General features: G+C 39.2%; 1 protein-coding gene across 5 annotated transcripts in view; it reads right to left on the bottom strand.

Annotated features, from left to right (window-relative positions):
* Positions 1 to 6,310: 6,310 nt before the first annotated feature.
* Positions 6,311 to 27,009, bottom strand: part of LOC125034681 (protein odd-skipped-related 2-like) — a 51,232-nt gene continuing 30,533 nt past the window's right edge. For 2 of the 5 annotated variants that reach the window (XM_047626581.1, XM_047626580.1), the window contains exons 2-3: positions 12,457 to 12,666; positions 6,311 to 8,169 (exon numbers count right to left, since the gene is read on the bottom strand). In XM_047626581.1, coding sequence (XP_047482537.1) covers positions 8,122 to 8,169; positions 12,457 to 12,666 — 258 coding nt within the window. In that variant the 3' untranslated portion in view covers positions 6,311 to 8,121. Of the gene's footprint in view, positions 8,170 to 8,398; positions 8,454 to 12,456; positions 12,667 to 25,534; positions 25,724 to 27,009 lie in introns of those variants that run through there. The other 3 variants (XR_007115703.1, XM_047626582.1, XM_047626584.1) reach the window with 3 other exon arrangements.

The raw sequence follows: 27,009 nt of genomic DNA on the forward strand, positions 1-27,009 counted from the left end.
AATTTATTCATTAATTCATTTCCATCTATTAATTAATGAATTGATTAATTAATTAAGTCATGCATTGAACTTTTCATAGATATATGTTTATATATTCTATACTCATATTCACACACACACACGCTCACGCACATATACAACACTCATACACACGTGTGTGTGTATGTATATATATATATATATATATATATATTGTGTGTATATATATTTCTATATTCATATATCTACATGCACACGTGTGTATGTGTAAATATATGAATATAGAAATATGTGTTTGTGTCTGTGTATGTATGTACGTGTGTGTATATGTGTGTATATATATATATATATATATATATATATATATATATATGCATTTATCTCTCTATATATGGATATATATACACACACACGCGCGTAATAACATGCAATAACACAAACTGTTAAATGACAGTAACGAAACATCACATTGACATATTAAGTGCTCGACAACTTTGCTGTATAATGATTGTCAGTAATCTAAGATAAGGGTGGCCATGAATGTGGAATTTATCATAATATAAATCAGTACTTTTATATACTCAGATCAAATGTCAAGGATGAATGAAAACATCTTTATTAAGGTCGCAAAGTGGCGAGGTAATATTTACATTACCTCCAGCTATTTCAGAGCTAAATATAATAAGAAAATCTTAAGGTTCATCATAAGAGCCGCTGTGACCTGGCGGAATGATCAAGAGAGCCTTAATTATCATTAGCCAGAACTACCGTGTAATGAGTCAGAATCTCCAGAAGTTAAACACAGTGCCAAATCAGGCAAACAGACAGCACAATCTCGGAACTTGCCTCGGAATTTGATCAGGAACACAGCTTCGTAACTTTATCAGAAATACAGCCTCAAAACTTGATCAGGAACAACAGTCTCGGAACTTGATCAGGAATAACAGCCTTGGAACTTGATCAGGAATACAGCTTCGAAACTTGATTAGGAATAACAGCCTCGGAACTTGATCAGGAATACAGCCTTAGAACTTGATCAGGAATACAGCTTCGAATCTTGATTAGGAATACAGCCTAGGAACTTGATCAGCCGTTCCAGGCAAACGGTCTGCCCTTCAGCACAACGGGCGGCAAGTCAGTCCCACGATGGAAGGGAGAGGGAGGGCAGAGGGAGGGAGGTGGGTAAGGGGTAAGGCAGGGTGTTCAGAGTGGTCTCCGTGGTCAGGTGGCAACCCGGTGGTCGTCCAGGTGGTCGTTCAGGTGGTCACGGTCAATTGGTCACTTTGTTAATGGAGTTGGTCTTGTGGTCTTACGCGACTTTGCTAAGGACAGTTTATGGTCTTGAGTCATCTTCAGATTTGTAGGCTCTGTTTTCCGCTATTTAACGTATCGATCGGAAGTTGCGCATATTTGTTTTTACTAGATTCTTATGAAAGTTCTGTTGTATATCTACTGAGCATACTTCTATGTTTACTTTGGATGTAGAAAGCTCCTATTTGTATATTTTTTGGCATTCCCATATTGCCAACTTTCCATATTACACCATTTTTTTTCTATCTTTTATTTATATATTGATTTATTTTACTCCATACGATAATACATTTGTAGACTTTTACTGATTTAATTTATCTTGTATACCCTTCGACTTCTTTGAACGGCGAGGCCACGTGAGAAGGTAAAAGGGGGAGAGACACAGAGGGAGTGGGATTCAGCTCAGGTATTGTATGGTTTATGAACCAGACAGTTAATGGCGTCGGCGCCCGCTTGTCAGACGCCAATTACGTCCGTGTGGGACTTTATTACACGATCTTAGTAGAAGTGACTTACGTTCGTGGTTTTGTAGAATTTGTGCGTGGGATTTACACACACACACACACGCATGTATGTGTGTGTGTGTGCGCGCGTGTCTGTGTATGCATATATGGACACACATGTACATGTGTGTGTGTGCGCGCGTGTTTGTGTATGCGTATATGGACACACACACACACACACAGACACACACACACACACTGATATACCATATACATATATGCACTGTATGTGCACGTATAAATAGCTATATCAATTCTTTGTGGCATTGTCTGTCTTATACACAAGTAGGGAAAGGTTCCCACGCTCACATCCAGGGCATCTTGCCTTGTTGGCCAGGGACGGCGAGAACAAGGTAAGTTGCGTTGGGGAGAACTTGTCCCAGACACCTGGATCATCCAACGGTAAACGTAGTTCGTCCTGGGATGCTCATATGTAACATACTTAGTGGTTAAACGTCATACCTCTATCAATTAGAGGAAGTTCCCGCTTTTCATGGATGTGACGCTGTTTATAAGTGTTTGGAGAAATTAGCCAGCGTCGTGCAGCTGCTCTGACTTCCCAGATAGCCACTGAAGTTTTAGGACCTATTTGAGATCCTGAAATATCTGTTGGACGTCCCACGGTGTCAGGATTATCCCACCAGCACTCCGCGTCTTCTTTGCGGTTACGACAATAAATATTTTGGTGGGGAAGAGGGCAAGGAGGCAGGAGGCCATCGTCAACATGGTCGCCCTGTGATTGAGTGAGGTGTGGGAAGTACCTGTCTCGCCCCACTGTGGGAACACTCGACTCTGCCTAAATACTTGACGGATTGACAGCTTGATAGACTGACGAACTGACACAGATTACCTGCTTTAGGATGAGGTGATAGTCTTAGGTTGATTTTAGGATCACATGTATTGACAGATATTGGTAATTATCTCCAGCAGGACATTTTTTTGTGAAATGTTCAAATAGGTATCGTATACGGGATATTAATGTGACGTCAAGCGCTAACATTACTGGTGGACAATTTCTTTGCTGCAGACTCTGATCTCTGTCCACCATCGGTGTCACAGCCTCCCGTAGTTTCATATTTTTGTCCGATTTTTCCATGTGTATGAGGTTAGATTGGGTTTCTTTACGGCAGTTTGTTTATGAACACAATCTACCTGTTCTGTTTGTTATCATTATTATCTATGGATTTACAGTTCTTCACGCATCTATGTAATTCTCACATGTTTCATTTCAAACTTGAATTACAACATATAATTTACTCGTATGTGTATGTGTTTCTCATATGTAATGTATTACCAGAAATGAATTCATTCTGAATAACTTTACCATCACAATCTACACTGAATAACGGGGTCTAAAAGTAATATTTAGACTATTTCTTCCCACGTCGGGGTTAAGAAGTAGGGAGCTGATGGGGCTATTGGATAATGTCCGAGTCCGAGGCGCAACCACGACACAGGAAGTATCGGAACTTCGCAGTTTTTTTTCACCTTCACAAAACAATACGTCAATAAGGCGACAGCCGTAAACTGTGGCTGGTGTGTGGTTATCAGTAATAAGACGGAGGAGACATTTAGGGGGAAGGGGATGACGAATACGAAGTAGAATAGCCACGGGAGGTTTGGGAAAAAGAGGAAGGGGTCGGTACGAGAACCAAACATGGAGACGCTAAAAAAGAATGCTAAAGAATATACAAAAAGCTCGAGGAGAGTATCCTATCGGTATTTCAGCATGTTTTATGATGTTTAATTTCCTCACTAACACTCATCATTTTAACAAGGGTTTGATCGACTACTGATATAATTCTACATATTTATATAATATTTACTTGATGTACGTGGAAAATACCTTTGTTCGGATTCCCATAAACAGTAACACGTTTTCAATAAAATTAATGATATATATACACGACCAAACTGTACTTAGTTATTAAAATGTCCTATGAGTCACCGAATGCCGAGATTTGCGATGTGATATCGTTTATATCCAAGACTTTTACTTTTGCATGATTATATATATTATTTATGATGTTCAACATTTTGCTTTGCAATTCGAAAATATCGAAAGTTAAACTTGTATAGCCTATTCTAAGACTCACGATGTACACTTGTTATTGAGAATATATTGCTACTATAAAATGCCTGTGCATTCAGACAATAATCATTTGCTTATATTTCATTGACTACTAATGAGGTGGAGGGAAAGGGAGAAGAGGGGAGAGGGGAGTAGTAGAAGGATGTGAGAAAGAGGAGATAGAAGAGGAAAAGGAAAAGGGAAAGTGTGTGTTTATATGTATAACATACATACACATATGAGTGTACATATACATATATGTTTATATATGTGTGTGTGTGTGTGTGTGTGTGTGTGTGTGTATGTTCAAATATAATATATGTTGTATATAAATAGTATATATATTTATATATATATATATTTATATATTAGTATGTATATGCATATATATATATACTATATATGTTATATATGTATACATATATATATATATATATATATATATGTATGTGTGTGTGTGTGTGCGCGCAATTATAGAATATGTAGTATATAAATAGTTTATATATTTATATATATATTCATATATAAGTATGTATATGCATATATATATATACACTATATATATGTATATGTGTATACACATATATATCTATATATGTATGTGTGTGTATATGTGTGTGCGTGTGTGTGTGTGTGTGTGTGTGTGCGTGTGCGTGCGTGCGTGCGTGCGTGCGTGCGTGCGTGTGTGTGTGTGTGTGTGTGCGCGCGTGTGTGTATATATGTATATATATATATGCACAGACACATGTAAAAAAGGTATAAATGAGAATTAATATCTTCACAATACAAGAGATATATATGACCGATTTCGATTATATGTTCGTCAGAAAGACATCTACATTTGTCAACATAAATATGGATCAACAAACGCATATGTTAGTATATACATATACATTTATACATATTTACACACAAATATATTTACATGCATATCATAAGTTCTGGTTTCCATGGGAGAGCGTTTTCTGGATGTACTGAATTTCGCGGTTGGAAGAACATTGGGTGCGTGCATGGGAAATGGGACATGGGTAACACTATAGGGAGGGATGCCAGGAAGCATGTGACCATATCCACGTTCAGTAGGTCAGTGGTATACGCTCTACAAGAACATACACACAATAGCAGTACCTGTGCGTCTCACATAAACATGGCCACTTAAGTATTTTGTTTTCAGGTTCGTACTCTGCGTTATTCACACAAACAGACACACACACACACACACACATAACACACAAACACACACACACACACATAACACACACAAACACACACACAACACATACAACACACACACACACACACACGCAACACACATACTCACACACACGAACAAACAAACACGCACATGTGTATGCATATATATATATATATACACACACACACATGTTTATATATTTGTATATGTAGATACACATGTATAAATATGTGTATATGTAGATTCATACATGTATATATACATATATATGTATACATATAAATATATATACAAATATATATATATAGGTATGTATGTATGTTTACACATACATATAAATGCATATACATATACATACATAATATGTGTTTATTCATGCGCTTTCACACACACACACACACACACACACACATATATATGAATGTATAGAGAGAGGGACATTCATTACAGAATGTATGCTTATCTATGTGCTTCTATACACACAAACATACGCACACGCGCATGCACACTCGCACACACTTGTTCTCTCTCTACACACACAGACACACATACAAATTTATATATATTTACCTGTATGTGTATAGATATATATAGATAGATTGGAGCCACTGCACTTGATCGTATTTTCATACTTACATATTTTTGTGATACAAATGTTATACTTTGACTTATGGAATTGTGTACTAGTCTGTATTTATTACTCAACAGCTATAATCAATAGATTTTCCCAACATATGATAAAGTATCGAACCAGGGCTAGGTTTACTTTGTTTTTGTGTGAGATTTTGGGTCATGTCTCATTGTAGAAAGGTCAAGTGTATCTGCGTTGAATAGAAATAAATGTACTACGGAGTGTGTATTATAATTGTACTGTACTTCACCCACCTCGCTGGAACCTTGAAAACTCTTTGTTTTCCTGATATATTTTGTTTTACATATATTCCTGTACAGTGTGTATGTACGTGTGATTGTATTAGTGATTATCACAAACCAGATATTTTTGATTCTGTTTCTCAGGAACTAAGGGTGATCTGATATGACATTTTAAAATCATTTTAGTTATATATTTATTTATTTATTTGAAGAAAATATATATAAATTTATCAGATTCCTAATGATCATTTGTAGCCTTTATGTACTATTAGTAGTAAATTAATCGTGACAAAAAATGGGCTGTACTTCACTCATCCAACAATGTGTGCTGATGACACAATAGTACACATGGGTATTATGAGGGATAGTAAAAAAATATTTTAAGCGAAGCAATTTACTCATATACTAGCAAATACATCTTTGTTTTGTGGCAATCCAAATGGCACAAAATAAGAATTCACATGAGACCTAAGCTATCACATTCACGTCCACGCTTATTCTATATGTCTAACTAAACTATATAATTTCATATTATAGATCATCATAAAGCTTTTACTGGGATTGTCCAATAGAAGAAATTCGGGCAAATTTAAAGTTAATACAGTTTATTTTTTAATTTTTCTTTATTTCCTTTATTTTGGAGTAATATTAAAACGGCAACAAAATTTTGGCCAATATGTTTTTGCCCGAATTTCGGCTTATTCTATAAACAATATATTCTTATATAATATAATGCAAGCTGTTACAACCACTGGATTGGCACTTGGGGAAATATATAGCGTCCGCGTAGAACAGTGCTTTTGGAGATAAATTTAGTCCGGATTTACATACATATTCTTCATTGTTAAACCGTCGCATTATTTGCAGATCTAAGACAAAATAAATATCGCTCATCTGATTTGACAAGGACAGCTAAATGGTTTAACTACGCGAAGGCTATGATCGTACACGCAGGGTATACACGAGAGTTGGGGTAATATAGTAGTTTGTGACACATCATATGTATTTTTATGTAGAAAATTCTAAAAACAAACAAAAAAGCATTTGAATCAGACTAAAAAGATTGACTATTATATTACCCATTACTCTTTTCTTCTTGGTAACCTCTGGGTAGATCATTAACATCTAACATTTTATCATGATAAGTTATGATTTATCACATTTAAAAAAATGCGAGATATCAAGAAAAAGTTTAAACCTCGTTTACGAGGGCCAACTTTGTCGAAATAGAAAAATTTACAATCAATGACATGACATCCGATGACTAATGAGTTAAAGTATTCTGCCAGTCAGTTTATGTCGGCATATTTACACATCACATACTTATGTGGCCGCTGTGCCGTAGCTATGTTGGCTGCAGGCGGAATGGGAAGAGCTGGCAGCGGGGATGTAGGGGAGGGCAATATCTGATACGGCGCATTACAATTTGGGTGTTATTAAAATGAGTGCTGCGTATTGGTAAGGTAAGGCCTTCACCAACTATAGGAGATACATAATAAATGGCTGCGGAATTCTGGATACATTGAATAATTTGGGAAGGATTGCCATGTGGGGAACGAGAAGGAGAAGGGGGGGGGGGGTCAGGGTAGGAGAGGGGGAATGTAGGCGGTAGCGAGTAACATAGGATAAAGATGTAGGGGCCGGCAGGGGCAAGGGGGAGAAGTCTGTTGAAATTTCTGCCTGACGAAACTTGCGTAAAATATTATCTAAGTAGAATTGATTCAATGGCAGAACAAACTGTTTGAACATCAGGGCCATAGTTAACAAATAATAAAATAATGATGATGACTATTTGATTTAGAGATTTTCGCATATAAGATTTTTAAAAAGGTATTACGACACAAACGAGAGAATAAATGAATTTTCTTCTTGACATGTGAGAGAGATGAAAGAGAAGACTGGAAGCGTCAGCACAGCCTAAGAGAAGACTTGAGAAGCGTCTTCGTGATTTCGCCGCGAAGGAGAGAGACTCACTTTGAGAAGCTGCAACGAGTCTCTTATGGGGAAACATTAATAGTGGAGAGAAGAACACTTGGCTCACAGCTCATTTTACAAAAAAAAAAAATTCCATTAAAGATACGGATAACTTCTGTCGAAAAAATGTTGTTTTTGGAGCTGGGAGAAGGCTTGTAGACGTGGGTGGAGGAGCTACAAGAAGATCAGTGGAACTCGATGGTGAGAGATCCACATTACCAGAGCTTGTAAGCCAGTGTCGCGTAGTTGTAGTTCTTTAGTTCCTGGAATACGAAGAAGAAAGAATACCAAATTAGAACTCCAGTGATCATCCATACCGGGTCATGTTAGTGGTGTTTTTTTTATGAATTACAAAGAGTAATATTGTCAACACATCATCGCATCAAAGCGCCATTTGCTAAATCAAAGCAGCGCATAACCAAGCATCAGCCATGCCCGAAGCACTCTAATAATTCAGAAGCACGGAAGCTAGAGAAAGGAAATTATGTTTACCTTCATCTAGTTATTAGTGCTTCATGACATTCCATACACCTGCAAGGAGAGACTACTATGAGAAAATATGGTGAAGCTACAAAAGGGTTCAGGTCACAGATAATGGTGACGTCACAGCATGGCCGTGACGTCACCCCTACCGATGTCATCACTAAGGTGAAGTCTCTCCTACTCGCTCCAACACTGAGACTGCTGAGCCTAGAGACAGGTGCAACTATTATAATAATGTTTTACAAGGACTGGAGTGTTGAAGCTCTGCAGAAACATTTTCTTATTAATCCTGGCAGTTACTAATATGGTCATGAGAACTTATGACTAATAAATACTAACAAGGAAATGGTCTAACTTAAAAGAGATTAATAAATGTGACTTAATCAAATAAAACAAACATGCAATATATTTTACATTAAATAATCTTATATATTAATACGCACATACCTATACACGTGCGTATATGCATCCACCCACATACGCACACATACACACGCACACAAACAAACAGGCACGCACGTACGCGCGCACACACACACAAACACGGGCGCACGCACACACACACACACACACACACACACACACACACGGGCGCACGCACGCACACACACGCACATACACATACACACACAGACAAACACACACACTCAAAACACGCATGCACACAAAACACGCATACACACATAGCATATACACAACACACACAACATAAATGATATACAGAAACACATGTATATATGTATACATATCATATATATGTATGCATATGCATATACATATACACATCTGTCCACATATATCTATATACACATAAGCATTAAGATATGAACACACACACATACATACATACATACATACATACATACATACATACATACATACATACATACATACATACATACATACACACACACACACATATACATACATACACACCCATACACACACATACACATACGCACAAACACACACACACACAAGAGGGTGTGTGTTTAACATGTAAATTTAAATGTACATACATGAATACATATGAATTAAAACTATATTATGCCATATCTATCTATCTACATATATATGTAAATGCGTACATATATATGTGTGTGTGTTTGTGTATGTGTGTATGTATGTATGCATATATATAAATATAAATATAAATACATATACATATACATATATAAATGTACATACACACATATGTATTAATGTTTATTCGTGTAAATATAGATGTGTATGTGCATAAATAAAACACTCACACACACACACACACACACACACACACACACACACGCACATACACACACACATTTATATATATATATATTATATGTATATGGATATCAATATATATGCATATGGATATCAATATATATGTATATACATTACTTATATATGTTTATATATAATATAGATATACATATATTTATATGTACACACATACACATGTATATATGATGTATATATACATACATATGTATATGCGCGCGCGCGTCTCTCTCTCTCTATATATATATCTTTATATATACTTATAAATACACACATGCACATACAAACTTTTGTAGATATGCATGTATACACTTATTTAATATATTATATATATGTACTCATACACAGTTATATGTGTATACATATATTCATTTATATGCACGCACACAAACACATACAAAACACACACATAACACACTAACATATATGTGTATGTATATATTTGTATGTATATAATCATACCTTATATATTACATATGTATTTGTATATATGTATACATGTATATATATTCATGTATACATGCATATTCGCTAAAAAAGTATCTTTACTTGGTAATAGAGGAAACTGAAACGATTGGTAGTTGTCCCGGAAAGGTTGTTATTCGCCGTTTTCAAAGCTCGAAACAGATGAAGCTTCATGGATTCGGAAAAGATATGTTTGAGGCCTCGTACCATGGCAATATTCGCAATCGAGATCTTACAGACCATTTGTACTGTCATAAATGTGCAGTAGTGTGAGGGACTATGAAGAATCGAAAACTCAAAATTAGGTATATTGAAGCCAACCGTGTCCCTGTGAATCCAGCGACACCTAGAAACCGGATCCACCTGAGACAAGGCCAGAAGTAGGCCCCCTGGATGCACAACGGAGGAAGATCAAGTAAATGTCATTCAAAACCATAAATCAATGTGCTCTAAGAAAGACAAGTAGGAATCTTGCATTGAAGTGCATGAATGCCATGAGCTAAAACCATTGGAAGCGTGGTTTCGGCAACACCCCGATATTACACTGTGTCTCAATCCCAAACTGAAAATGTTTTGGTATCTATGGGTAGAGACTTCCCCCAATATCATACCCGCAATCGTCATCTTGTCGTTGTAGAAATCAATTGCATATCGGAGCAATTGCGCTTTGCAGATGGAAGAGATTTAACGGGTTCTAATGTGGCATGACTTGCCAGCGTTCGCCTAGCTGGCAGCGCTGACAAGATATATTAAAAGGATTAGACATTTCCGAATCTTTTACTTTTCCTCTTCAATTTGCCTGAATTGTAGACATCACTATTGCCATTAAATATATATATGACTTAAGTTACTTGGATCATACATAATATGTGAGCAGGGATACCAATATCAAGTCGAGCTCACAGCACTTTTCTACCGTTTTCATTGTCGTACCATATTGTTAAGTCAGAAAGAGTAAAGATACTTTTTAAAGAAGTGTACATAACACACACACACACACACACACATACACATATATATATATACACATATATACACACACACATACATATACACACACATATACACATACATATACAATATATATCATATAAATAAATGTATAATATAGATAAATATAAATGTATATATATTTTATATATATATTTATATATTTATATACATGAATACACACTCACACACATGCACACACTCATATTTGTATATTTTTATATTCATACATGCATACATGTATGCATATAAATGCACATACACTGCGTTTACAACTTGTGCTTTAATGAAATTATAAATCTATACAATGAACAAATATAACGTTGATAAAAGAATTTAGAGGTTAATTTCTTCCGTCGTAGCTTAATATTACTTGAAATCTAGACTTTCATATTAACTTTTATCTGATTTCAACTGATAAATTGTCCCGCACTATACCTTGTCTAGCTTCCCTTAAAGCTTCCTTTAAGGGAAGGCCTAACGGCTTTCCACCCACGAAATATACATGTGCTTGTGCTCCACGCACACTTACATATATATGTATGTGCATGCGTGTATACATATAAGTATATATCTATATAAACACGTATATTTATGTATGTATATATTAATTTATATATGTATACATAATATAATTGTATATTTATATATATAGATACATATAAACATATACTTGTTATGTATATGTATATATTTGTAAACGCGCGCGCGCGCATACACACACACACACACACATATATATATGTAAATATAGATATATACACATACATGTATATTCACACACGCAAAAACACCCGCACACGCACACATATAGATATGTATATATACATAAGTGCATAAACATATGCATTCATGCATATATGTATACATATATATGCAAACACACACACACACACACACATATGTGTGTGTGTGTACTTAAACATATGATCACATTCGTGTATGTGTATATATAAACGCATGCAGAAAACATATATCTGTGTGTGTTTGTGTTTGTGCGCGTATGCGTTTGTTTATGCACACACATACATATATATACATATATATATGCATATGTATATATATATATCCATATGCATATATATATATATGCATACATATCTATATGCATATATATATATATATTTATATATATATGCATATATATACACATGCATATGTATATGCATATATATATATATGTATATACAGTATGCATGTATATATACATATACATCTACACTCAGGTTATGTAATGACTCTAAATCTCTGTTGTCTTCCCTTTCGCACTTCTGAATGGCTTCCCACTATCTTCCCTCATCAAATCCTTACTATAACCCTCTAAAACGGCTTGGTTTTGGTCGTCTCACCTGCAAGCTGGAGCGGACCCTGAAAACGTCATAGTGGCACTTTGCGTGGTCTTCGTGCGAGCGTTCGTGGATGAGGAGGTTGTAGCTTTTGCGGAACACCCTCTGGCAGTAGCGGCACACGAAGGAGTTCTCGGTGCCGGACTTCCTGCCCTCACACAGCACTTGGGACTTGCCGTTTTCCCAGTCCCCTTCTGGCATCTTGATGGCGTGCTGCAATAGATACAAAAAATTGGGTGTTTAGTGAAATGAGAGAAAAAAAAAGGAAAAAACGAAAGATGCAATGTTATTTCTAAAGGGGGGAAAGACGATGCTTATATATACATATATACATACATATACACACATATATACATATGCATACATATATGTGTATATATGTAAACACACACACACATACACACGCACACACACGCACGCACGCACACGAACACACACAAACATACAGACACATTCCTATTCTATTGAATAATATTCCTTGATTTACATGTCTATATTCGCTAAAGTAATCCACTTCACCGACACTTTATGTAATTTGTCTTGTCCCGTCTACATGACAAGAGCTTCTGCGGCTAGGCCTACCGGAGTTTCTATCGGGGTAATCAGAGCTGAGGCCCACATCCCACGTAATGCCACTGGTATTTCCAGCTTGAGATTTCGGAAATCAACAGGTGCTGGCCAACAGTTGTGTGGATGGGGACAAAGATTAACTTTAGAGGGGCTGTAAATGCATGAGTTGTCACTATTCGTAAAGGTTTATGTTATTCAGTATTTCATAACTTCATGTATTAAGGCTGGTTTTAGCCCAGAAGTTGGTGCATCAACAAACACAGCACCCAAGCAAACGTACCATAGTCCTAATCATCACCATCAAGATAAGAGGCCGGCGGTTTATGCTAAACTTTGTAACTTTATCTGCGTTACACGAGCCTCCCGCCCCCGGCACACAAACACAGAGACGCGGCATGCCCAAGGTTTAGCGTGATCCCCCTCGTGTCCGGAACAATTACGCGACCGCCGACCACCAGCCTGCCAATAATCGATCCAGACTAGAACATTCCGACACTGCGTTATCAGTCCGTCAAACCACGAGCCCACGATGGCTATCGGGAGTCCCATCGTCCGACATCAGTGGTCGTGTCCTGTCGGCACGAGGGCTGGCCGCTGAAGAAATGGCAGCAAGAGAGATTGGAAAGAGCAAGTGGATTGCTGAAGTTTGGATTCGTGGAGAGTTTGAAGGTGGGGATTGGAAGGAGGGAAAGTTTCGGAATATGCTTTTGACCTGATATATCTAAGGACAAAGAGAGAACTGCGAAGGGGAAATGCAAATACGGAAAGGAAGGCGGCAAAATTCAGAGCGAGAGGATGTTCACGGAAGGCTTCCTCATTCTCGTCTTCCTTTCTCCTCCGAGCCTTGTTATCTTGGCATCTCCGCGACCTCGACGCGACCCTCCCCTTTGGGAAGCGGACGAGACCGGCCCCTACGTCATTAATACGTGCTGACGTGACAGATACCGCGAAGGAATCCTCGCTATGGTTCCTCCTGCTGTGCCTCCGACGGCGCTGGGTGTGGGGGGTCGAAGGGGGGGAGGGTGGAGAAAGAGGGGAGACTGAGTGGCCTCGTCTACCTGACCCACGCTTGTCAACCGTATGCCAAGGCTCTTAGGTCAATTTCTTTAGAGAGAGTAAATAAGTCAGTGTGTGTTTATGTGTGTGTGTATGTTATATTGGTAGTCGACGTTTTTCATCAGTAATATATAGAGAACTCACCCTAATTGGCATGTTCAAATATAAAAAGTAATTGACTATGCTATGTGTAATAAACTTGAAGTGCCATTTAGAATTAAGCACCTATATCAAAATGCCACACCCCCTCATATGATAACATATGTGATTATTCGTATCCAGTGAATAGGGTCATGAATAATTAATCTATATGTGTTGCACAGATACTGCCTTCTTTACTTATTCTACCTTGAGAGAAATCATGAGGTACACAACAAAGGGAAAAATGTTTAACCTTCGTTTGTATTTGCTCCCACTCGTTTGCTTGCACGCACGGACATAAACATGCAAACGCACACCTACAGCTACACACATAAGTGAAATTGTATCCGCAAAATATGAAATAAATAATTATTGAGAAAAATATAATTTGAAAGAAGTGATAAACAAAGAAACACGTTCTATGAATCCAATATGTTAGTACAGCCGGGAGCCCCGTCATGACCAGAAGCAGCGATCTAACTGGCCTCAATCTGAGCAGGTTTGTTAGGCGACCGATCATCTCCTTGTCCTCCATACAGTTACTCCGGTTTATAAAAGGTATAAAGTTTACAAAGGCAGCGTTGTTCGTCCGACTTCTCCCAGGAGGACACGCTCTTTAACGCAATCACCACTCATCTCCCCGCCTTTAGAAAGTAAGATTGAATATGCAACCAATAAACCAAACACCCGGAATGAAAACGCAATTAGAATTTCAAGTGGATGGTCTCGGGGCGTCGAGCTGGCAGGACGCGCTGACGGAGGTGGGTTGCGTGAGGGCAGCAGGTAGCGGCCCGGCAGGGGGGCTCTCGAATCTAATTGATGAAGTCTATCTTCTTATTACGGCCCGTCCATCACCATCAGTTCGGGCCCAGCAACGTTCCGGTGGCGCCGTGGGTCGCTCTCAACCAGACTCTAAATGGCGACCTTCAGAGCTTCCAGTGGTGGGACTCGAGGAGAGGAACAAAGCTGTCAGCCGCTCCCAGGAGGCGTGCGCGACGGGGGTTGGTGAAGGAAGGGGGGGGGGGGCTGTAGGTCTTTGATGTGAGTTTGTATTATTGCTGATATTTTTGTGGTTGTTCCATGGTATTCTATGATAAGGGAAGATACTCGCAATGTTTTACTAGTACAGACAGTGTGGATTGAAAGTATTATAACTATTAAGAAACTTTTGAGAGAAAAAAAAAAAAAAAAAAAAAATCGGACGTAAAAATCAAATAATGAATGGACTTAGCTCTATACCTATGACATGTTTATTAGTCCAGTTATTCATTATTATTTGTTGGCCCTCTTTAAATTGCTCTTCCAGATTTCATTATCGTTCCAAACCATCAGAACATGCAGACCGTGACAGCCGCAGCCCCGCCAAGGACGAACCCGGAGCTGTGACGTCACAAATTTAAGTCGTGACACCGAAGCCTGACCAACTCTTCTTTCCCGGCGAACCACTTTACCCTTGCGCCCTTGCCCAGAGGTGTTCCTTAAGAAGATGATGATTAATTGAGATAATGTAGAACGAAAATGATTAATTGGTCGGGAGAAGGTAAAATGAAAGTGATTGATCGAGAAGGAAAGATAACGTTACAGAGAAACAGGGTTGACGATCTGCGTCGGCCACATATTGTCTTCGCGAACTTGTGATTACTTTGCCAAAATGTGATAATAGGAGCATTAATCATGGATCAGATTTATATGTTAATTTCAAGAAATAACGAGAGAGAGAGAGAGAGAGAGAGAGAGAGAGAGAGAGAGAGAGAGAGAGAGAGAGAGAGAGAGAGAGAGAGAGAAAGAAAGACCGAAACAAAGGAAAAATGTTTTGCGTGGTTTTATAGGTGGGCTGCGGGACACACGTTCGCGCCAGGTATCCTAGGTGTTGCTGGGAGCGGTGCTGACCTCTGGCTGCAGCGTGCGTAGTTGAGTTGCATTGCCAACCGTGTACTGAGGCGCGTCCCGCGGCGGGAGATCTCCAGGACAAATATAGTGTTGAGTTGATTTTATGACGAAGCCGTCGATTTACTTTGCTTTAATCGCCGAAAGTTTTTGATGTGTTCCATGATATACCTTTTATCCTAGAATGAATTTTGTAATGCAAAAGAGCACGAATTCTATTCAATGAATTGTTTAACATAAGTGAATGCCTCACGGTAAGTCCTTAGCGAGGAAGGCGCGGCATGAGCGCACGTGTGGGCCAGCGGTGAGGCGCGCGGCCGCCAACCCGACTCCGGCACTGATGACATAATTGTGGGTGTAGGAGCGAAGGTGGGCGGCCGCACCATCGCCAGGCCTACATAATTGCTACCTCACACGACCGCGCTATAATTACATTAATTGAAACGAGTTAGATCTTGTGAGTGTAAGTGATGTGATGGGGTCAGGGGTGACCGTTGTAAAAGCGCGAGCAAGAAACCTCATTTTACTCTTCCCCTAAGGAAGTGTCTTGTGTATTCTTTTAACTCGTGCTCACGCCCTGATCACCGATCTCTGGACGCCGACCTGCTTCATGTATGAAGGTATTTCCCGGCAGCAGGCATGAGTAAGAAGAATAACACAATTGAGGATCACGCAAGGGTCTTCGGTGTCAAGGGTCTTCAAGGAAATGCCCAGTGACTACTCCATTCGCCTTTTCCCCAACATGACCATCCCCATCTACCCCCTCCTCCATCCCTCCCCCCATGCCTCCGTGGGAGGACACATTCGGGAAACTAATTAAGTACCTCGTGACTGAGAAGATAGTCATCTCTCTTTTCGTAGGAAGACTATTCTTTTTGTTCATATTTTCTTTTCGGCCTTCTAGAACCCCATAATATAACTGGAATTACAAATCATGAACTTAATATTTATATAGTTTACAGCCATGTCCAAACATAATATATGTCAGCTATGATCTGCATATTATCGTGGAATAAGAAAATCAATGTAAACTGATCTTGAGAATCAACATTATCATTTAAGGGGAACAAAAACATGTAAGAAACAAACGCAACGCCATCTAGCGGAACATGCGTGAGGCTTCTCCAGGAGGACGCGCATCATGGTGGTCTGGTCTGTACTTTATCAACTTACAACAAACATTAATTACGTTAATTGAATCATGCTGGGTTTAGCATACCTTCAACAGGACGCTCCATCCTCATTTCTTTTTCTTTCCCTGATAAAAAAGACAATTATCCCCTGCTATAAAATTGTTGTAAGTGTTTTATGTATTGGAAGATAAGCTATTTACTGAGGACATATACTGTATGATCCAGTATTTCATGATGACTTATTGTATTAATCATGAAACTCAATTGAGTCTTCAAAACTGATTTCATTTGGTACCTCGTAACTGTTATCATACAGATCCAAACAAAGTGCAAATCCTGGAGGTGAATCTATCGTCAAAAGGAATACATACTATATTGGGAGCTCACAGGGACATGTAAATCTGGACCGCCCGAGGAGGAAAACATCCAAAGAGCCAGCATCCTCGCAAGGGCAGGGACGTGCACAAGGCTTGGGATAAATTATCACAATTATTCACGACTGAGTAACACAATTCAAGACTTTACATGATAAATTGGGAACATTATTCACTTTTCGTGAAGCCACCGGTGTTCTGCTGACTCTTTCATTCATAGTTTATTCACTGGTAAATGATATTTAATTCTAGCTAATATTGTGTTTTGTATAGGTTTGATTAAGTCCCTAATAACGAGGTGAAAAGAAAATGCATGGCTAATGAATGTATCCCACGTTAGAAAAAAAAACTTGCGTCGGAATGTCAAAATATCAATCTGTATTAAGGTAAATCATATTCCTTGCCATAGCTTTTTTGGGGTCTAGCATGCTACTCTGGGGTATACTACTGCGGTATCAGGAGGCAGGAAATCATAAATTTTCTTAACGAAAACGATGTTCAGATTTTGCCATTACACTTTTACTTATCAGGTATCTGTCATGACAGACATATTTAGCATTTCATTTGATATGGAAATAGATACAACTATTGCTTTATCTTTTTCATATTACAAATACTAAGTTTACATTTCCTGCAGTTACGATTTTACCTGACATTGATACCCGTAAAGTATTGCAACACTGCATCATATTAACCTATCGTTTCTACTACCACAGATCTCTAATTCACTCCTACCACTCCGCAGCAGGTTGTCAGTATCCAGTCCGCATGATTACAGAAGCACATCTGTAGCAAGCTACTAAATAGCGTCCCCCTCGGTATTATGCTAATGGGTAATTCATTATCATACATATCAATAATTACCCGGGGTGATTGATATCCGTTTAAATTCTGTGTCTCGAGTGGTTCGATTCCAGGTGGCTCCCTAGCTTGCCTCCCCGCCACAGGTGTCGGCTTGGAGGAAGGGCCGCTGGGGATGCTGCTTAATTGGTATGCTTCACTTACGAACGTGACAGCTCGCAACACTGATCTACGCACTCAGAACTCGGTAGGAGGATGAGAGGTTGGCGATTCACGGATATTAATCAAGACAAGCTTTGAGATTTATAGGGTGGTTGAATTTTATTACGAATTGCACGGTTATTAAAGGATTCTGAATAACATTTATTACCTGTTCAAGTGGTTGATAAGTAGCACTGAGTGGGATACTTTAATTTTGAAAATTGGGTAATGCGGCCATGGCTTTTTGGAATTACTTGTATATCATAGAAAACCGGCAAGCTTTTGGTTAGCTCGAAATATTTCGCTTGGTAATATGTATATTTCCTTTTACTGCCGGAACCCGAATTTGCATAAATTTTCATAGCCGCAATGTACATGACAGGGAATATCATTTCCTGGTCACACCTGCACCACCCACAACTTTACCTCCCCTACTAACACCTGCAAAGCCTCTAACACGAGTGCATATTTACTGCTTATACACTGATCATTGCATGCTACTAACATCAATGTCTGTCTATACAAAATTAATTTGTTCATATTCTAAATAATACATATTTTACAAATATAATAGTCAAAATACATATGTATATATATATCTATATACCGAGCTACACTCGCGCGCGTTCACACACATATATATGTATATATATACATATATAGATATATACATCATATATATTACACACATATACGTACATATACACGCATATATACATGTACATATGTGCACACTTATATTATACATATGTATATGATTTAGATATACATATATCTATCTATCTATATGTACATATGTGCACGCGCGCGTATGTTTCTCATTTTATATAAGTATATACATTTGCATATATACATAGATGTGTATATGTATGTATATATAAGTATTTATAAGTATATGTATACATATACATACATATATGCATGTTTACATACACACACGCACTTCACTGGCAATTTCAGTATCTATACCGTGTTCTGAGTTCACAAAAAAAAAAAAAAAAAAAAAAAAATACATACCCTTAAAGTACAAGTGAGCGCTGAACTGATATGATAATTCGCCAGTAATCATCATTACAGTTTTGCCAACCAGTCTTTCATATATATATATGTGTATATATGTATATACATATAGCTGTATATATATGAGTGTGTTTGCGTGTACCTATGTATGTATATATGAATATATATATATATATATATATATATATTTATGTGTATATATCAATCTATATTTTATATATGTGCATACAAGCCTACTGATATCTAAATCTATCTATCTGTTTATGTTTATATATTCATTTGTATATATATATACCCATTATATATATGTATATATATAAATATATATGTTTATACACACACACACATATATATATATATATATATATTTCGTATACATATGTATATATTGTAGTACATATACATACATATATATATGCATATATATTCGTGTGTTTATGCGTGCGTGTATGTGTTTTCCAAATCGATAATATCACCATAAAATGTCCATACGTACAAGTGAAGGCCATAAAGTGTGGTCATAATTCACGAAAGATTTATATTGACGAAAAAATATATTGACCCGTCTTCGGCCAAACCATGGAATTATAGATTTTAGTTTTTAATGCCAGAAGAGTTGTGCTAATGCCTCCTCAGTATCATTACATCGCCGCACTGAAGCCACAGCCATGAAATCGTGGGATGCGCGACACGAGTTCGGAGCAGCAGTAAACATCCGGGCCCCTTCATGGCTGAGTTTGTTCCTAGCAAATATAACCCTGGGACGTCACTTTCCTTCCAGACCCAACACGTTTCTATCACCTTTCGTTTTCTCTCGAGTCAACTTCAGTCTTGGGATCTCTGTGAAAGTTCCCGGAAGAGTCACACTTGACGTATATTTATATGGAAAAGTTGAACTTCCTCTATGTATTCTGTATTCTATATCGTCATGAAAGCGGAAATTAGTTTGGGTTTGAAGATCTTCGATGAAAACAAATGTAATGGTAGTGTTCATTGTATGAATAGGTAATTTACCTAAAATTTACCGAGGTGGATCAATAGACGATGTAGCGTGTTCAGGTACGTAACAGAAGGTTTACATACTAGGAACTATTCTACTCACACTGCACTTGCGTATCAACTCTGAGCGAATTCATCTTGGTCTGCAAAATATACGGAAACAAACAAACACACACACACACACACACACACACACACACACACACACACACACACACACACACACACACACCGCATGCCAAGTTCCCTGATGCAAATGTCTTGTGGATGGACTGTGTTCACCGTCACACAGACTAATGCTCACGTCACATTCAAATGTAATTGATGACAAATGAAAGTGAGTGGCCTACGTCACGGACCCAGATACACACACAATGGTTCTTAGATCCTGCCGGCATCACGACCTCCTGAGGGGCTCCTGCAGGCGCCGAAGGGGTTGCATGTGTTGCCAAATGGTTTGAATTTGGTGAGACCACTGATTAATGATAGGGCGTGAATGGGGAGAGCGAGGAAGATGACATAGAAGCGAAGGCTAATGGAGGAAGGGAAAGAAATAACATGAGAAGGCGAAAGCTGAAAACTAGCGAAATGAGTGTAAGTTGCTAAAAATATAAATACATATTGAGTAACAGGGAGAGGTGCTGATGGCGTTTATTGTTTGTTTTATCTGTTTACATGTTTCACCGGCATTCTCCCTCTCTACTAACCCTTTATAGCATATCAAATAATCTGCGACAACATAAAATCACAGAGTATAAGGATTCCGAGGACTGACACAATAAACAACGATGTAAAAAGAAAAAGACATAACCCGCTTTTTGGTTACGGTAACTCTGCACAAGTGCTATTGAAGAGTCTCCACACCTGCGGTCTCGGGCCACCTGTATCATCCGTTCAAGCGATCGCGTGTTGTTGATCCTCTATTACGTTAGCATTGTTACTCCGTGGTCATGATTATAATCATTTTCTTTTCCGATATGTGGGAAGTCAGATGCATGTATCGATAGTAGCTGTTAGGTTACAGATTAATCGCCGAAATGAGATTTAGATAATGTTTATTGTGTCGGAAACACTGGTTGAGCGCCTGACAATAATTACCGTATTCGTAACTATCAAAATAATGTAATCTTTCTTTTAGGATTACGGTTCCTAATTCGAATGTGTGTTCATAAAACATTTACGTTAATGATACATAATAGAGCTACTAATGTAATTTCAGTATCATCTTTAATATAATGATGATAATGATAAACTTCAGTAATAACGCTATATAGTAAAATTTATTGCAGTTGATAAAACAATAACAAGGTATCTCCCTAATTATGATATATTGAAATGTTGATATTGCATTAACAACGAGATATAAACAATAACAGTTCTAAGAACCTTTCATCGAAATAGAGGACAGTATCCCATATTAAATAATTCAGAATAGTCATTGAAAAAAATACTCGCGGATAATAATTACTGTATTTACACCTGCTGATAACCCTAATGACTTCCCTCGCCCTTTCTATTCCCAACTCAGGTAAATACAGGGGGAGAAAGGGAGGGGAGGGGCGAGGCGGGCCATGGGAAAAGAGGAGGGACGGAAAAGCAGAGAAGAACAGGAGGCCGAGAGGGAGGTAGTGGGAGGGAGGTGGTACCGTTGGGTGTAGTTTACATTTGTTTACACTATAAGTACTCTTTCTCCTTGATCCGTTGTTTGAGTGTACTTAGTAACAGAACTATAATTTGATAACTTAGTTGATGTCACATTAGTCCACGATCCTGACACCGACATACGAACAATCAGTCTACAATTGCTGTTGTGTGACAAAATTGACATATGCATCGGGGGAATAACCCTACAGATGTAAGTCGAATAAATACCTGAATAAAATGCCTAATAGCAATTGTAATGTAACGTATAAATATATCTATAACCCGTCCCCACTGGTGCTAGATTGAGATATGACCAAATGTAAATGTAAACAAAAGAAAAGTAACACGGTCTAATATGGAGGTAAATTTCAGAGTAGAGTACGAAAGAGGGAAAGTTATATATAGCTTAGAGTGACATGGGTAAAGGTATGGTAGAGACATAGTAGAGTGTGTTACGATGGAGCTTGGGTAGAGGGACACAGCTCTGGCCACAATACCTTCATAAGTCACCCTCGGAGGCTGTAGTGGCGTATACCACGCGCACGAACCTCGGGGGTGATATCATTAATGATTTTGGGCTGATGCATTGCTTGAAATTATCGGGCAAGATCTTGGAGAGGTGAAAGGCCAGAGTTTGGGACTTGTGGGAAGGACAGTGCAGCTCGCCGGCAACCACAGTGATTAACGTATATACAAAATATGCAGCAGCACAGGTATGCCAGAGATACAGACGCTTTAGAAGCTCTGATGCGGGGAATCACGAAATCATGAAATAAATAGGGAAAACAGTGATGGCGTTGAGGATAATTTTTATCTACAGGATCCTCCGCGCAAGATGGGCGTAAGAGCCGCTCATCACAATGCACGGGCGGTACGTGTGCGCGTCTCAATTCGTCATGGACTCTTACCAAACGCCTCGTACACGCTGAGCGAAGGATCGGATATTTCTCCCTTATCTCGAGCCTTCTTAACTTCTCGGGGTCAGGGCCTCCAGAGCTCCTTGTGAGAACCATCCACGCAGAGGAGGCATGAAATGATGACATATAGAGAAAGAATGAGAGAGAAGACGCGTAAAGAAAGATTAGAGAGAAAAAATAGAGTGCTTACGACAGAGGATCGCTGGCTAGATACTATCGACGGTTTCGTACGCGACGGCGAGTGTGGGCCGCGAGAGTTGTTCTCCGCCGGTACGATAATTTGTTTTACGTTGTTATCAGAAGAGTTTAGTTAACACCCTGAGTCTCTGGAGCGACGTCCTTGAGCCCCGACACCTCTTACAAGATCCCCTTGTGCCCAGACTCGTGCAGAAATAAAAGGCAGAAGGTGTATATCAACTCTTCCTTTGTGGTATGGGGGTGCAGACTAAGGAGTGATAAGATAAAGGGATTCGAAATTCCATGTAAAACTGCCCGGGTCACTTGTAGCGCCGGCTGGAGAACAAAGCGGCAAATCCTCGGGCATTGTCAACTTATCAACATCCGCCAGGCCCACCGCCATGGTCTCTCCCCACCCCGCTCACAGCACCGCGGGAGACTGGAAAGGACGCGTTATCAAGTGCAACTTCCCCGTCGACGGACTGCGCAATGGAAGGGCTTGTTTGAATCTCCGAGGGGGATACTAAGCCCCCGGGGGAGTTCCAGGTACATTGTGGTTCACAATATCCATGGCGACGTGGCGGGAACCTGCCCAAAGATACTGAAAGGCGCCGCACCCAGGGTTATCGGCGAGGGTTTTATTGAATGTTTATTTCTCACGTGTTAACCTTAACCACACGCTGCATGCTTTACCACATTAGACATTTTAATCATGACTGAAGCTTGATGGTCATGCTGGTAAATTATAATTGTCTGTATGCTGAAATGCAGAGTTTTAAAGATTATATCGTAAATGGCACCTATAAGCCTGGCAGGTGAATAGAGCTGATGGGGCTAGACTTTTAAACTCCATGGGTGAGCTTGAGACACAGCATCCATGTGTCAGTGCTTCCCACGGGTGAATTGTGTTTTATTTTTTTCTTGGCTTCGTATTGCTTACAGCTGACCTTCCGGTTAACCGTGGTTGATCACATTACCAACAACAAGCAATGTATAAGGTGAAAGTTAGATAAACGCAAGCTGTATGAAGGCTTTGTTTAGACATCCAGTATGGCTTTGCAAATATTTTTTTTATCACTAAGCTATGCCTGAAGAAGCTTCAGACAACCTTTCATCCCTAGGCTGTATAATAAGCAAAACAGTTTTCTGTGTATTAGTAATGAATAAACCAACTTCGATATAACTTAGAACAAAGGAATTTGTTAGCTAAAGTGTCATTGTATTTCAAATCTGCGTTTAGCCTATCTTTACATGTCTTCCCATATTTTATGTTACTCTTAATTTTCCCTAGAATATTGATAGAATGAACGACGAAGTATAACCAGAACATGTGATGTATTATAAGTGGTGAAAAGATGACTAGGAAGATTTTGCAGTTATTGCGCTACCGTGGCTTATATGTCTGTACCACTGTGTCTACAGCTGCACAATCCCTAACGGTCACAGGAACACTTGCTATCGTCCCATCTATTTTAACCCCGATATCTAGAAAAAAAAACTAGATATCTGAACTGTTTTCTCTTATATATGAACCTGTTAAAATGCAAAATTAACTAACGAATCCCAAGAAACTCCATATTAAAAGAGTGAACATTAATTTCAGTATTGTTATCAGTAACACCAGTGCTCTGGCTGGGAACTGAATCAGATGGCAGTGAACTGAACCCCGGCACACCTGCACCTGTCAGGGGTGACTTACTGTTTATATTGCTGACTACGGCAACAGCTTCGTAGTATAGAGTATTAGGAAAGACACTAACACATTTGACCAGTGTTTGAAAAACTCGAACAACAGAACGATACATCTGAAGCTAGCTATAATAGCATCAGCACCAGACAGTGCAAGGATAGCAGTGTCATCCAGAACTACTAGCTATGACACAAGCAACGCATGGTAGTGACGGAGGGCGTGCATGGGTTAGACATAGGTACACGCGCTAGCCATCCATCAGCCTTTCTGAACGTTACCGCCCATACATCACGTGTGCTCCGACACACGCCCACGTGCCTCACCACGAGCTCACACGCCGCTCGACAGGCGGCCACATCGGTACACTGTCACATGGGCGCGGCGCGGGCGGAACCGCCAATGATGGGCGCTCACCACGACGCCAACACTGCCTAGACATGGCCCTCCCCAACCCCCCTTACTGGCACTCACTTGTTTCGGTGATTGAAGAAAACAGTGTTTGGATGTTGATTGCTGCAGTTTTGCTTGTAATGCAGTCCTTGCAGCGTCTTGGATGCACTGGCGTGGGGATGGTGCGTGGTAGCGGAGAATTCACAGTATAATGTATGTACAAGGGACAACGGAGACACTGCGCCCCACCTCCTCATGACTCCGCCCTCCGGCGGATACAGCCGCGGCTATTGGCTACGAAAGTGCACTCGCCCCGCCCAGCGCAACCTGCACGCGTCTTGATTGGTTTGAGTCAATGACGTCGCCAAACAGTAGCCACTATTGGTAGCTCATTGAGCAATCATCGTCATAGTGCTGTAATGCATCTCATGATAGGTGGGCCTTATCTGTAGCCCCCCGTGTCACCACAAGAAGTAAACATGAACACCAATACCAACACGTCCGCCTCAGGACAAACCCCGCTCCTAGGATTCCTCTCTCCAACCTTGGTGGTCCCACGCCGTCGCTGCCTGCACACCACCCACCATCACCTGAGGGGGAGCTGTATGGCAAGATACTGAAGAGGTACACCAGTTACCCGTCATGAGGTGAAGGTGCTCACTTGCTGAAAGATCAGACTTGAGTCACGAAGGTATATACAATATAGTGTCTCTTTTTTCGAATCGCAAACGGACACTCTTGCGCGCAGTCACCCGCATTTAAGTGGGATAATAAAGTCCATATCAATATCTTCCTTATAACATTTTGGCACAAGAGACTTTGGTCACGATTGTTCAAGGTCATGCAATTTTTCGTGTCTACATCTCAAGAGTAATCATATCTGGAGACAAAAACTAATTTCTGCTATATATGTTAACAGAGAAACTATTGCTGGTCACACACACACACACACACACACACACTCGCACACACGCACACACGCACACACGCACACACACACACACACACACACACACACACACACACACACACACACACACACACACTCGCACACACGCACACACGCACACACACACACACACATATACACACACACACACACACACACTAATGAATGAACACATACATGCACAAACACACACACACACACACACGGATATATGCACATGCATACACACGCGCGCGCGCAAATACACACGCACGCACACAAACACACACGCACGCGTGCGCATACACGCAGAAACGCACACGTCTACACATATATTCACATATACAAATACACATATATACAGAAATACATATATATACATATATACATTTATATATTTATAAATATGCACACACACACACACACACACACACAGACATATATATATATATAAGTATGTATGTATATATATATAAAGATAAACAACATAACATATCTATATCTATATCTGTCTATCTATATATCTATATTTAGCACACATACATGTATGATTAATCCTTGTCTCGTGGTACTTTAGGTTAAGAACGACTTGTGGTTTTACTAAAATGGATATCACAGAAAGAGATTC

This window comes from Penaeus chinensis, chromosome 18 (genome assembly GCF_019202785.1).
Source record: "Penaeus chinensis breed Huanghai No. 1 chromosome 18, ASM1920278v2, whole genome shotgun sequence".
Taxonomy (NCBI): Eukaryota; Metazoa; Arthropoda; class Malacostraca; order Decapoda; family Penaeidae; genus Penaeus; species Penaeus chinensis.